This window comes from Semicossyphus pulcher, unplaced genomic scaffold, assembly GCF_022749685.1.
Source record: "Semicossyphus pulcher isolate SPU_LCO1_2020_fin unplaced genomic scaffold, fSemPul1.0.p SCAF_9, whole genome shotgun sequence".
NCBI lineage: Eukaryota > Metazoa > Chordata > Actinopteri > Labriformes > Labridae > Semicossyphus > Semicossyphus pulcher.
The window spans coordinates 21029953-21044716 of record NW_027211770.1 but is presented as its reverse complement, the minus strand read 5'-3'; the positions used below and the strand labels follow the sequence as shown (position 1 = coordinate 21044716).

The 14764-nt window shown below is 41.0% G+C and overlaps 2 protein-coding genes across 2 annotated transcripts; both read right to left on the bottom strand.

The window, feature by feature from the left end:
* Positions 1 to 330: 330 nt before the first annotated feature.
* On the bottom strand, positions 331 to 4647 carry opn9 (opsin 9). Its single transcript, XM_069656364.1, has 8 exons — positions 4527 to 4647; positions 3502 to 3652; positions 2734 to 2873; positions 2295 to 2433; positions 2013 to 2127; positions 1260 to 1340; positions 683 to 1187; positions 331 to 572 (listed from the first exon to the last, which is right to left on the bottom strand). Exons 1-8 carry the CDS (start codon positions 4645 to 4647, stop codon positions 331 to 333), a joined length of 1494 nt encoding a protein of 497 aa, XP_069512465.1.
* A 2824-nt stretch (positions 4648 to 7471) lies between these two features.
* On the bottom strand, positions 7472 to 13205 carry gapdh (glyceraldehyde-3-phosphate dehydrogenase). Its single transcript, XM_069656547.1, has 12 exons — positions 13123 to 13205; positions 12581 to 12626; positions 11311 to 11410; positions 10915 to 11021; positions 10729 to 10819; positions 10517 to 10632; positions 9980 to 10061; positions 9695 to 9846; positions 9515 to 9593; positions 8127 to 8210; positions 7946 to 8043; positions 7472 to 7864 (listed from the first exon to the last, which is right to left on the bottom strand). The coding sequence occupies exons 2-12, from the start codon at positions 12601 to 12603 to the stop codon at positions 7795 to 7797; spliced, it is 1002 nt and encodes a 333-aa protein (XP_069512648.1). The 5' UTR covers positions 12604 to 12626; positions 13123 to 13205; the 3' UTR covers positions 7472 to 7794.
* Positions 13206 to 14764: the final 1559 nt, after the last annotated feature.

Below are 14764 nucleotides of genomic sequence, written 5' to 3'. Positions count from 1 at the left end.
GGGTTATGGGTTCCCTATAGCACAATAACCTGGCCACCACAATTAAATAGGAATATGAAGCAAGTGTCAACAAGGAAATATAAAGCCAGGGACAACTTTTAGCATTTCTAAGCTATATAAATGACAGGCAACAAAAAAGGAAGCCAATTATTTTGTCATAAAAAATGTTTTACTGTTGCTCAGAATTCATGACCTGCGCTGGAAGTATGCTCCATAAAGGCCCTGTAACATTACACCCATTGTAAACCTAAGCTGCTTGATTCCACTTATTTTTTTGTTTTAGACAAAGAGTAGTTTGTTTTTATATCTATCTATCTATATATCTATCTATCAGACAGTGAGAGTGCTGGATGTCTTCCGTCCACCTGCCTCACATTGTCTCCCCATTTTTCTTTGAGTGTCCAAGGAGGCAAAGTCCAAAGTATCCGCCCCCGCTGCCCAGGAGTTTGACCTTCCTCCACTACCACTCCCTCGGTTCCTTTGTTTCTTCTGATTTTTCTTTTTTCCTTCTACAAACAGGGACATGCTCCTGTTCCTCCTCCAGCTCTGGTGGTAGGAGATGCTGAGGCTCCCTAAAAGAGAAGAGAGAAAAAAGAGGCATGGCCCTGGAGTAATTTTTGGCAAAAAAACCCTACACTTTAGCATTTTTCTGTCATGGTAAGAGAAGGTTAGGTTTACTCACGCTCGTTAGTTTCACATGAGCTCTCTTTCCTCTTCTGCATTCTCCTCCTCTCTGCCATCTCTTGACCGAACACCATCAAGTAGACATCATTCCTGAACTCCCTGTGCATGATCTGGTAGATTAAAGGGTTGATCATGCAGTGGGACTTGGCAAACATAGCAGGAATTAGGGTGATCACAGGTGGCAGAGAAGAGTACTGTTGGGGGCTCCTGGTCATTTGGTTGTCCTCTTTGTCCAGGATGGACCTCATGTCACTCACAGAGGCTGAACTCGTGTTGTTGACTTCACTCCACTTACTCTCAGAATTGTCAAGGATTTGTTTGTAATACTCTGTAGCGGTCCAGTTGAGAAATGAAGGGATGTCCAGGATCTTGGGAGCATTTGGATCAGCTGTCTCCTCCACCGTGGTCTGTAAAGTGTCTCTGGGAAGAAGTGCGGAGATTATAGACACAGCAGCGTAGGGCATCCAAGCCAGGAGGAAGGTAGTGCATACCACAGCCGCCATCTGAAATAAACCTACAGTTTATTTGTCCTTCAGCAGAAAGTGTATCAAAGAATGATTCCCACTAGAGTTTACCTTTACAAGTCTCAGGTCTTTGCTCGTGTGACTGACAGAGGATGAGGAAATAGATGCCAGGGTGCGATTGGATTTTACAACCTAAAAACAAAGACACAGTTATTGCTGCTACTTGCAATTATGTCACAATCACAAGCACTTTATTCCAGGCCGGGGGACCGAGCCATGTTTAGCAGCTTGAAGTTAATTCATACAAGTTATATTGCACTGTAGTAGGAAAGTAGATCTTTGAAAAGTAAAATTTTGTTCTTATTATCTCTTATTATATATTATCTTATTGTCTATTATCTGATTAGGCAACACCACAGGACACTTTTCCTGTGTTGTTTCGGTGCTTTTAGGGTGCATATTCTTTTGCGTTTTTGTGTTTGTTTGTTTTGTTTTTTTTCATTTGCAATCCATTAAACCAACACTCAAACCTTGAAGCCCCTGAGCATCTGAGGCAATAATGTATTTGTTCTGATAGGCTATATATAAGGTTTATATATGATATCACACAATTGTTTGTGGATGACCAATTTTATTTATTTTCTTTCATACAGTCTTTGTGCCTGAGGAGGTTGTGGTATGCATGATGTCTGCCACAGTGTCTTTTTAAGCTATACCACTAGGGGGTGCCAAAGCTGCAATGTTTTATTTTCTACACTTAGTGGCTTTAAATTAATTACTTACACATTAAAACAAAGTAATTACAGAATAAAAACACAGAACCAGATGCTCCATTTAGTGTCATGAAGCAGCAGTCCTCCTCACCGTCAGCAGGATGGCTAAATAAGAAGAGACGATGGCGAGCATTGGCAGTCCGAAGCAAAATGTCAGCATGAGGAAAATATAGATGCTGTCTTTTAGAGATGACCTCATTCTCCACCTTGAAATGGTGACACAAGCAGATGGGTTGTCACTCACATGTTTGTCTGCAAATGCTTAAAGAATTAACATTACACAAAGCACACAGTCAACACAGATGTCTGCAGACTTTTGGGTACATAAACAAAAAGGCATCAAGCAGTGAATGTAAATGAAATCAGAGATTACCAGTTGATGCTGCAGCTGGTCCCGTATGGTTCTGCTCCATAACTTCCAAAGCCAAAAGCAGGCAGTAAGGCCCAGAACGATGTGTAAACCCACACCAGAGCTATGGACAGAGACACATGGCGTTGCTCGATCCATTGACCTAGAGAGGCAAGAACCCAGAGGGAATTCTTGACATTTCACATTAGCATTTTCTTGGAACATCAGCACGTTTAATTGGTTACCCAAGCATCGAATGGCTCGTAAATCAGTAACTCTTTAGATCAATACCTTTGTAGTAGATAAGGAGAGTCTCATACAGACTACAATAAGTCATTGTGTAACTAAGGCTTGTGTAAAAACCTATGTGACCTAGTTCATTCAGGGAGCGTCAGGTGGACAAAGAGTTCAGTCATGCCTGTGTGGTTTACACTTTTGTGTTGATGAAAGATGGGAGACTTGCCGTATCTTAAGCAGCAGATCTTCAGGCAGCGCTCCACGGAGATGAGACAGGTGGTGAGCAGAGAGCCGATGCCAAACACAAAGCCCTGAATGCCGTAGCATAGGCACCCCGTCTCCCCAAACACCCAGGCATGACACAGGCTGACAGAGGGACACGAGAGCTTTAGTGTCCTGCCCAGCTGGTGGATCATCACCTCTTGTCTCTGGGCCACATTTTGTTTGTATAATACTCACAGCAGGGGGGGAAGAAGTGTTCAGATCACATATGTAAGTAAAAGTAGCAATACTCTGTGACAATGCTTTATCACAAGTAAACAGTTAAAATGGTAGTAATCATTCTGTATAAAATTTTGATAAATATTTGTATCACTTTATTTACTGTTTTAGTTTTATGTAGCTCAAAAAAACAGCCCTGTTTCCAGATTTATCTCAGTGCACTTTCCAGCTAATTTAAGAGTTTTTATGAATAGTTTATGGAGCATAAGAAAAATTGGAATTTACTCAACCCATAAAAACATACTTTTCCTTCAGTCTATCAGGAAAAAAACATATTAAAAATCATCAAATTTGGAGATATTTGGTATTTACTGAACAGGAAGTGTATAAAGAATTATAACCTGAACAGTACCTGAAGCTGTCAATATGAAGTGTTTGTCTCTAAGATGTAGAAGTGAGGAACAGAGGTAAAAAAAAAAAAAAAAAAGTAAAACAGTGATCCTCCTGAATTCTCACCTGTCTGCTCAGCTGTTGATAACAAAGTTTTCTGTACCTGGAAATTATGAAAAAGGGCGCCCCCAAGAGGCTGAAGCCGAAATCGCAGACTGCCAGGTTGATGGTGAGGAGCTCTGGAGGTCTGAGCTTCTTTCTTTTCCTGCTGTAGACCAACAACACCATGCCGTTTCCCAGCACTGAAGTCACACCTGAAGAAACAGTGTTTGTGAGGAAAAGTGAAGAACATATAGCTCTGTTTAGTTGTGCTTTTTCAAAGCCTCTTCACATGTGGTCTTTATCTACCAGTTACACATGATGAAGTGGGCTGGACCCGAGTGCTTCAGACAGGATCAATGCACAGTTATTCAGCTATTTTTCCTCTTAATCACACGCTAATCAGCTGCTGTCCGAGAACACTCACGCTGCTCCACAGGGAGCGAATGAACCCAGAAAGAGCCCAACACACACAAACAAGTTAGAGTGTGTGAGAGCAGATCAAACAGACGAGGAGACGTTAAGATTCAGGAGCCTCCCCGCTGTGCAGACTGTTTCACTGCTGTTCAGACTCAGACAGTCTGAACTCTGCTGCCTTCACTGAGACTCCTGAGTTAAAAAAGAAACATCTTTATCCCCATCGTGACGAAGTAATAACATGTCAGTCATGCAGCGTCCATAATCTTTTAGCTCTCACAACACTGTCATTATTATTAAAACATCTTTTCAGTATGCAACCTTTTTGAAAGGATGTCATTTGAATCACTTGAACAACAATGTCTTCAATAAAATGCCCATTAAAGCAGCTTTCGGATAGTTAAATAACTTATTCTACACTATATCTGAGAAATACTTCATTGTTTATTATATGTTTGCTTGTGAACTCTAAAAACAAAACTGTTTTTGTGGCTGACTTTTGCATCCAAACTGTTTCTTTCAGTTTAAATCTTTTACAGCGTGATATACTTGGTTGTTTTGGAAACTTGGGGTTCAGTGTGTTTGGAAAATTGTTTGGCTTCAATTTGCAGCTTTGACACTCACATAACAAACCTGAGATTTTCCACTTGATAAAAGCGTCCTTTTGCCTACCTGTGAAGGTGAGGAAGGCGGCGACGGCCACGTCTGCGGAGGGGGAAAGCTGGGAGAGGAACTGCGGATGGATGGACGAGGGGACCAACCAGGAGCCCCCCTGTGAGTCATTCTGTCCCATGGGTGCACTGCACTGCCCGACAGCAGCACACAGAGAGGAGAGGCTGAAGGTTCAAACACGGAGACAAAGAAAAAATACTTTGACACATTTTTTAAAGTATCGAAGATGAGGATCGTCATGGCAACTATATCCTAAACCTCTGCAGCTTAAATTTTCACTCAATTTTAATCTCTTCTGTCCTTAATGTGCAGACGAGAATAACAGCAGAGCTTAAGAGAAACAGCACCATGTAATACAGGATAGAGAGTAAGAGACAGTGTACAATGCAGAGCTTTAAGCTTTAGATTATAAGTTCTTTTTTCCATCACTGCTTATTGACCTGCCGTGCATGCAAACTTAAAATACAAATCATGTAACTATATATAACATAAACTTCTTTCTTCTGACAAAGCATTATGACATTACACACATGAGGATTCTTTTAAGCTATCAGTAAGTGTCATCTTTACAGATCTTTCTCTGGTTGCAGCTTCATTTGAAGCTTTATGTGGATAATCTGACCTTTCTTTGAATGTTATAAAGTTTTCATTTAATTGTTAATGTGTCAGGATTGTTACCATCAAAGTGCTGTTTGTCCCCCTATAGTAGTATCAGTCTGAACCAGAAGGTTGTCTGTCCATATGTTAAATATACTTTAAAGTATCTGCAGGCTGCTGCCTGGAGTTAAATGAATGAATGACTGTAATAAATAAGACAGGAAATAAACAAGGACTCTTGTCAATCAATGTGTCCCTGCAGGACATAAAAGCTTTCCCTTTTTACACCAGCAGGCAATCAGCTGAGTCTCATGAGTGACAAACGTGTGTACAGGGTGATAAGCTTGAAGACTAAAGAATGAATGACCCGGTCAGATATCATTAAAATGACAACAGATTTACTGGGATAAACAAAACTCCTCCAAACTTAACACAATCATTCTTCAGGAAAACACACAAAAAGAAGTGGAGTACTTACCTTCCTCTTGTGATCTCTCAGACAGTCTTTACAGCAAAGATCTTCTCTTAGATGTTCATACAGTCGTAATCTCTAAATCCATGTGGCACCTCTGAGCGCCTTTGCTTTTGCCGCTGACAATCTGGCTGAGAAATGATCAACAGAAGCATGCAACCCGAGGAACCATGTGTGAGTGAGAGAGAGAGAGAGAGAGAGTGAGGGGGCTGCTCTCTTACCTCCATCCCTCCTTGCATCTCCTCTCAAGCCTTCCCCTGTCTTTCTTTGTATCCACTGAATCCATTATTATCCCTCACAGCCAACACTGGGGTCCTGCTATCCAACGCTTTTAATGTGAAAAAAGCCACTGTTGAAGTGAACAATGGATAGAGAATACATTTGAATAAATACATATTTTATCCATTACATAATTACACATATAGTTCATAATATCAGCATAAATTAAAAGAGCGGTGGATTCAGGTTTAAAGATTGAAGAAAGTGTAGAAGTGTGAAAATACTTAGATCTAGAAATAAAAATGCAGGTTTCAAAGTGAACTCAGGTTTCTGATCTGTTGTTGTAAAGGCTCTTTTTATATCAGCAGATTCTTGGAAGGTTTTTTGCCATCAATTTTCTGAATCTTAGGAAACCATTTCAATTCACAAAATCCGGCATTGATCCAGCTTTAATTACATGCAATTCCCTTCTCTTCGGTCTCCCTCTCAAGTCCCTCCATAAACTTCAACTGGTCCAGAACTCTGCCGCTCGCATCATCACCAGAACCCCCCCCCCCCCCTCCCCTCCCCTCCCCTCCATTAATCACATCACTCCTGTCCTTTAGCAGCTTCTTTGGCTCCCGGTCAAATGTCGCATCAATTTCAAGATTCTGCTCCTCGCTTTTAAGGCCATCCATCACCTCGCTCCTCTGTGTCTCTCTGAACTCCTGCACATCAACACACCCACCCTCACTCTCAGGTCTTCTTCTTCCATTCACCTCACTGCACCACTCGCCTGCCTGACTACCATGGGGTCTAGAGCCTTCAGCTGCTCTGCCCCCCACCCCCCACCCGACATCCATAACATTGACTCTCTCTGTTTTCAAATCCCATCTCAAAACGCATCTAATTAAACTTGCATATTCAGTTTGATCCCTCACACTAAACCTCTGTACATAATGTTTTTGTGCACCGTCGTTAATTTTGATTTATTTTTGCTTGGTTTAAGTTTTTTTAACTCTGCCTTGTCAGAGTGTTTTGAAAGGCACCAACAAATAAAAATTATTAAATTCTAAAGGAAGTTTAGTTCAATAAAAACCTAATTTAAAAGTAAAACTGAAGGAAGACTTCCTGCATGCTGTCCATTTGATTGAGCACATTCCCTTGTGCATCTGTGAGGTGTACAATCAATAAATCTCTTAAAAGTTTCATACATCAAAACAAATGACTCAGACAAAAGTGACATATCTAAATCTGTCACTTTTGCTTGAGTCATTCCTCATATGGAAGAATCAGTAAGTAAAATTGCAACAACTTGTTAAGACTTAACTGTTGTTGATAGAACAATGTACCTGCAGACAGTATTTGAACAGGACTAAAGACAAAGAGGGAAACCTACAACAACAAAAGTGACCCTTTATAAAAGGAATTGGTTGTGTAAAATCGACTTTAGCAGCCAAACCTGCAGAAATTATCTACCACAGTCTGACCTAATCCATATAAGGCATTTAAGCGCTTTACTCCCACAGGAGGAGAATGATCAGGTTCATGGACTGCAGTTTGCTTATGTCACTGACCCACATAAGAATCCATATACAGACAACAGTGTTGATCCCACTGGAAGACATTTTATCTAGATTTGGTGTGTGCAGTGACAGAAGAGAAAAAGGAGGCCATGTATCTCACAAACAGAGGACTTTATTTCACCACTGACTGCAGTACTGGAGTACTACAGACAGACAAACTCACACCTTCACTCCATCTCACACAAGAACAGAACAGGGAGTTTAACAAATACAAAAAAAGCAATTGGTCACCAATTTAAATCTTTTTCGTTTGCTCTCTGTGGATCTTTCCTCAGGCATCTAATGGGGGTCGAGCAGCTGATGGAAACCAGGCAGAGTCACAGATAACAATGTCTTATTGCACATGTGTCACTCTGGATTCAGGAGGACGTGGGTGATGTGGCATAGTGCAGTGACGGCCAATCGGCTGGTTGGTTTACTCCTTGGAGGACATGTGGGCCATGAGGTCGCACACTCGGTTGCTGTATCCAAACTCATTGTCGTACCTGGTTAAGTAAGAAGAAAAAAGGAGTCAGGAACAGGAAATGGAAAGGAGGATATGAAAGTAACCCATGCTGAAGGCGTACCATGAGACCAGTTTGACAAAGTGGTCGTTCAGGGCGATGCCAGCGCCGGCATCAAAGATGGAGGAGTGGCAGTCGCCGTTGAAGTCTGTGGAGACGACCTGCAAAAAAGGACAGAAAAGTTAAAGTGATTAAGGAACAACAAATGAGTTTTAAGTATACAGACTGAGAAAAACAAACAAACCTGGTCCTCTGTGTATGCCAGGATGCCCTTCATGGGTCCATCAGCTGCAGCTTTAACAACCTTCTTGATGTCATCGTATTTTGCCTGTTAAGAAAACACATTTGGTTTGTATACAAGTTTAATTTATTTATCACGAATACTAAACTTGAGAAATTGTATATACAACCAGTAGTCTTTTTTTTTTTTTTTTAAATTAGTCCACAAATTCAATGAAAAGACAAAAAAAATCCACCATGACTCAGTGCTTTGGACTGGATGACCCCTCTGTAAAAACATTAGAACCCATTGATTCGCGCTAAACAAAAAAAAACTATTGTCAGGAATATAAAAGCAAGACAAAACAGGCGATGCAACACAGACACATGAAAACGCATACATAACAAGCCTGTATTAAAGCCAAACAGTCTTATTTGTATGTGATGAATCTGTGGTTTGTCAGGAATAGGGTTTGTGCTTCATTGTGTGAGGCCGACACATTTCAATTTAATTTATGATGCCATTAAAAATGAAAAAGTTGTCATTTTTTAAATGATCAATTTAACAACAGATGCTTCAAAAGTGTGTTTAAACAGTACTGAACTAAAAAAAGATATATAAATAAGTTGCTGGGCACTGAAAGCAAATTCTCCTCAAATGGAACAAATTCTGCATTGTTGGAGGATATTTTCAGCCAAGGATAACACACATTTGCTATGGTTGTTAGCATTTATGACAGCTGTTATAAGATCCTGAATGATAGTTGTTACTTCAGCGCTTCTCGGTTGATCAGCAACTAAAAAACCACAAATAATAAAAAGCCAGTGGGCAGTATTTCACGTTGTAACATATTTGATAATTACAGTCAAACAACAGCTAATGCCAACATTTAACCACTTCCTAGCTAACGTTATTTGATAGCGTTACACAACAGATAGGAAAGGCTTAGATTTAGAGTTAATAATGTTATCTAGCTTATGGTAATTTTAGCTAGCTATAGTAATGTTAGCTAGCTATGGTAATGTTAGCTAGGAATTGGTTGAATACTAAGTTTAGCTGTTGGTACCCAATGAGTCATCAAATGTTTTAACTTAAAGACGGCCTTTAATTTTCAGTTTCCATTAGCTTTTTAGAAGCTGACCAATCTGTAAGCAGTAAACTTTCTACATTAATATGACCAAGAACATAGCAGTACTACATTATGACAGCATTTAGCTTCCCACCCTTCCCACCATGTAAATCCAATGAATTGCTATGACCAATATCACTGCATTTACATGGGAAGACTTGATGCTAGGATAAATATATTGCAAGTTTGGTCTTTTCATTTAATTTGTGGACAGTAAAAATATACTCACTCAGTAAATTATTTCTTGTTTAAATTGTTATAATAATTCTAGTTTGTCACTCACGGGTTTCTCCAGACGGACTGTCAGGTCAACCACGGACACGTTGGGGGTTGGGACACGGAAGGCCATGCCAGTGAGTTTGCTGTGAAATAAAGTCACACATTTGTCACAAACTAAATTCACTTCAGGTTTGTGCAATAAGATCAAATGTTTTAACACAAGTCATGTGTTTTAGTCACGGACCCGTTGAGCTCAGGGATGACCTTGCCGACAGCCTTGGCAGCACCAGTAGAGGCGGGGATGATGTTCTGGCTGGCACCGCGACCGTCCCTCCACAGCTTTCCGGATGGGCCATCCACCGTCTTCTGGGTGGCAGTGATGGCATGAACTGTGCTCTGACAGACACGCGGGAAGAGAAAGGAGGAGGATTAAATAAAGCTTAACCCTCACTTACTTTGTAATGTCATGTTTTGGGGTGTTTGTTAATCTGGTTTTAGGAGCTGCTTAGCAGATTGTTTTAATCCTCACCATCAGCCCCTCAACGATGCCGAAGTTGTCGTTGATGACCTTGGCCATGGGGGCCAGGCAGTTGGTTGTGCAGGAAGCGTTGCTATGGAGAGGTAAAGTAACAGCATCAGTTCACTGAGGTCTTGAAAAGTTTTCATATGACTAATGAAGGATAACAAGTTTTAGAGGCAAGAGTACAAAGAGTGAAACAATCAATTTGCATCTCTAGATTAAAATTTTAAAAACTTAATTTCAACCCTTTAAAATTCTGATAATGTTGCACATTATATCCACTCACTCAGCATCACAATTTATTGATCATATTAATGGTCTCCAGAAGTTCATTAAGATCCTTCAAAACACTCCTAAAGATGATCAGATGTAACTAAATGTTACAAGTATAAACTGTGTGGGATTTTGTTTCTTAAGTTTAAAGTAATAAATTCCAAAGCACCTGAATCTGAGGTAGTTGGACATCCAAATATCTGCTTTGGAAACCACTTGAATCTACAGAAACCTACAGATCAAAATGCTCGTGTGATACCATCTGATTCTTACCTGACGACTGGGAGGGAGTTGTCGTACTTATCATGGTTGACACCCATGACAAACATGGGAGCGTCAGCGCTGGGTGCAGAGATGATGACTCTCTTGGCACCACCCTTCAAGTGAGCCTGCAAAGTGATTTGAAATTGTATTTAATCCATTTCCTCCTTCGGCAATTCTCGTGATTTTTTACATGAGTGTTTGATACAGGACTGAATACTTACAGAGGCCTTCTCGATGGTGGTGAACACACCAGTGGACTCAACCACGTACTTGGCACCAGCCTCGCCCCATTTGATGTTGGCGGGGTCCCTCCTGAAAAGAAAAGAAACCACATGAAAAAAAAGATTTAATGCTCCACTTTATCCATCCAAGTTTGTGTAATTGTAATGATACTAAAGTGAACTCACTCGTGGAAAACAGTGATTTTCTGTCCATCAATGACCAGCTTGTCACCCTCAATCTTGACCTCACCCTTGAAACGACCGTGGGTGGAGTCATACTTGAACATGTAGACCTATAGAGGAAATGTGGAGAGAGTTTTCACCAAAATATGACAGCTGGTAGTGCAAGTGCGTGTGTAAATATGAAAGATAAATGTGGCAAATAATTGCATGACATAAAATTTTACTTTAAGTTTTGAGCAATTCTCTTCCACCAAGATTTCTGAATAATTTGCCAAGCTCCAAAAAGAACTAGAAAACTTTAACTGTCAACTTATATTTACCTACATCTAAAAGCAAGTGGCCAATGGCAGTTGTTTTCAAAGTCTATTTCTTTATTTCAAGCAATCTTCTTGAACTCACCATGTACTCCAGGTCGATGAAAGGGTCATTGATGGCCACAATCTCCACCTTCTTGGAGGTGAAAGCAGCACGGGTCACCAGACGACCGATGCGGCCGAATCTGAAAAGTGAACAGTGTTGTTTCTTAGTCTGGCCTCTAGATGGCGGTATGATGACATGTTAGACTGATCAAAGTCACTGGAGGATATGATAACGCTCATGCCTTTTCTAGATTCTTAAAGTGGAAATATCCAACCTTAAATGAAGACAAATATGTTAAACTGGAGCTTTGACAATAACGCCAACCTAAGCACGGCCTTCTTTACACTACACTCTACACAGTGCCTTTTTCCTTTGTGTGGGACACAACTCCCAGGAGAGACCTGAAACCGCCACTCGAGAAAGGGCAGAGTTCAGAAGGAGGAGCAGAGGGAGGTGTGTGTCGCTCAGCTTATGGCTGCACAGCTCTCACACTCTCCTCTCTGGGGGCTGAAGTCGAAATTAACCTCTAATGTGGTTATGCTGGGGAAGGCAGTGTACTGTTTGATCAGCGTCTGAGTTACTTTTTAACCCGGGGGTCCAAAATCCTGGCACAGATGCACTCTGTCCTCAGACACTGAGGGGAGGAGGCAGAGGGGCGGGGAGATTAAGAGTGAATAGGTAGACTTTAACATCACTGTGTGTTCAGTAACATTTAAGTTACACAGGTCCTCTTCCACCTGCTACGGACAGCAGAAAAACAATCCCCTGTTGAATGACCCTCATGTTGCAGCCACTGCCCACATTGTTATCTGCTGAGGGGCAAAGTTCAAAGATGAGGAAAAACATGACAGCCTGGTGACGCTTCACAGGTCGTTGTGTATGTGTTCCTGTGCACGTACTTGGTTGCAAAACTGTTTTCTTCCTCAGCTGGTGCACAATGTCACTTTTAATTACCACAGAGACAGAGCAAAAGGCTAAGGATCTTTGGACTCCTTTAATCATTCAAACAAGACTGAGTGAGCTACATGACGGTCTCAGCAATCTGAGATTCCCTCATGCTGGGGGGCTACAGCTTTCAAAACACTCAAATATAACTATTTAAATTTTGTGCAAGCTAAATTAAATAAATTTTTATTAGTCAATGCAGCCATTACTGCGATTCACTGTCTAAAGCCAGCTGATGGGTGTGGCTGTGTGCAAACCCTTAGTATTGAAGTCCAGAGAGTGTGTCGCTAATTAAACTGAATCTGTGCTAATTACGTTTATGTGGTTAATTTTGTCACGTGAGTGGTTGAAAATGAGTTCTTACCCATTGATACCGACTTTGACCATTTTGCCTGAGTTGTTTTAGTCCTCTGGAAGGAGACATGAAAGAAGAAATGAGGAAGAATAATGCTTTGTTAATTACCAATAAACAGACATTTATACTGCTACACATTAACTTTCACTTGGAGACGGAGCTTTTAAAATTACTTATCTTTCAACGAACAAAGAGTACTAATGAACATGGTAAAGTACGCTGCTGATATGCTATCTGACTGCTATAAAGATAAACTTCAATATTGGTCTCCAGTTACAACACCTGCCCTTTCTCTGCAGGTGTTAAGACTTCTGAATCTTAAACATCCTCAAAAGTAGCAAGAATTACCTTTAAAACAAGACTCAAAGGCAGAGTCAATTCTACGAATTTAACGACCACGTTTTCTGTAAAATTAGCTTCAATCAAGCTCGTGCAGATTGTCCCCAGGTGATCTGAATCAAGCGTCTACGTCAGCAGCCTGTTGCTGAGGCCCTGCAGTTTTTTGTTCTCTCTGACATTATCAGTGAAAATATATTATTAAAGGTGTTTACCGTTTGTGAGATGCCTCTGTCTGTCTTGCGACTCCGGGTGTGAGTGGGGAAGAGCAAAGTTTAGCGGTGTGTTTTTATGATTGACCTGAGTTTGAAGCCACGCCCCCCATCATTGGTTCCTGCTCCTCGGCCCGCCCCCTCTGAATGTCAAGGTCGTCATGCTGCAGGGGCATGCAAGCTAGTCTCTGCAACTTCACTTCATGTGAGTGAAAAGGCCTAGAAGCTTCTCTCTCTTAACATCCCATTGTCCACTGCTAGATATGGCCCAATGCTCGAAAATATATACTTTTTTGCATAATGCAGCCTTTCTTGTGTTTCCCTCCCTCATCTTTTAGAGGCCCAGATTTAGACTCTCTGATATTAACGCCCTCAGATTGTGGACCGGAAAAAGATAGGGGTCCCTCACTGACCTTCTCAGTAAATACAGACACACACCGACATAGAGGGAGCAAACGAGGGATCAAATCTCTGTCATCCTCGCTGTGACATTTGATGTCCAAAGACCACGACCCTTCACTTTTACTCTCTCTGTAGCTACCCGTCTTTCTCCCCACATCCTCAGCAGAAGTTCAAAGTTGAGTCTGATCATTACGCATGTGCAGAGGAGGCGTCTTCGATCTGATTGAGTGCATTTACCCACACTGTATTTTTGTTGGGTTATTAAGAAACAATTAGCTCCAGAAAATGAATATTTGAAAAACATTTTATTCTTTTGTCTGAATAAAATGGTCTTGGCAAAGTGTTCAGCAGCTGCACCATTAACAGACTTTAATTCATTGTATACAGAATGGAAAAAAGCCTGGCCACGTCAGTTGACTCTTTTGTCTGAAAAGCACTCCGAACACATGTGGACTACGAGACACCTGGGCAAAAACCATGTTAAAAGCCCCACATCCCTCCTTCATCTGAGAGAGATGAATTATTAATATTTATTAATTTAATATTAATTTTTGTCTTGTGGTTGTTTGGTTTGCAATTTTTTGTAGCTGTTTTTGTGTCTTTATTGTATGTCTTTTAATTGTTGTTTTGTGTCTCTTTACATGTGTTAGTGGTTGTTTTGGGTCTCTTTGTAGTTGATTGCTTCTCCATGTAGTTGCTTTGTGTCTCCTGTGGTTTCTTTCTATTTGTTTTGGGTTTTCTGTGTAGTCTTTTGTGTGTATCTGTAGTTGTCTGGCATGCATTTGTAGTTATTTTGTGTCTCTTCGTGGCTATTTTGGGTGGTTTAATTAACTTGCCAAAAACAAATGTTAAAAGTCACTTTAAGCAGAGGCTCTGGTCTGTGCCCCCTCCCGACCCCTTCAGCCCTAGTTCAGTCATCCATCAAAGACACCACAATGATGGTATAAAATGTTACATCACAACACAGAGGATGTCTAAACCAGAAAGCCATTCAAGTTCAATCCTGTTGGAGACATCCCCCTTGCATGTATACAGGGCTCAGCAGCGGGGGCAATCCAGACAGAGAACTGAAACCTTACCCATGGCATGCCATCTTATCACCACAGCACACCATGGACGTGCAACACCTTACATGTCTGACTGGCCTATAAATGACATTCAGCAGCTCGAGTTGTCATATATATTGTGCAGCAGGCCAGCAGACATGTAGCTCTGCACCACAGCCGGACAGTGCTGCTGTGTT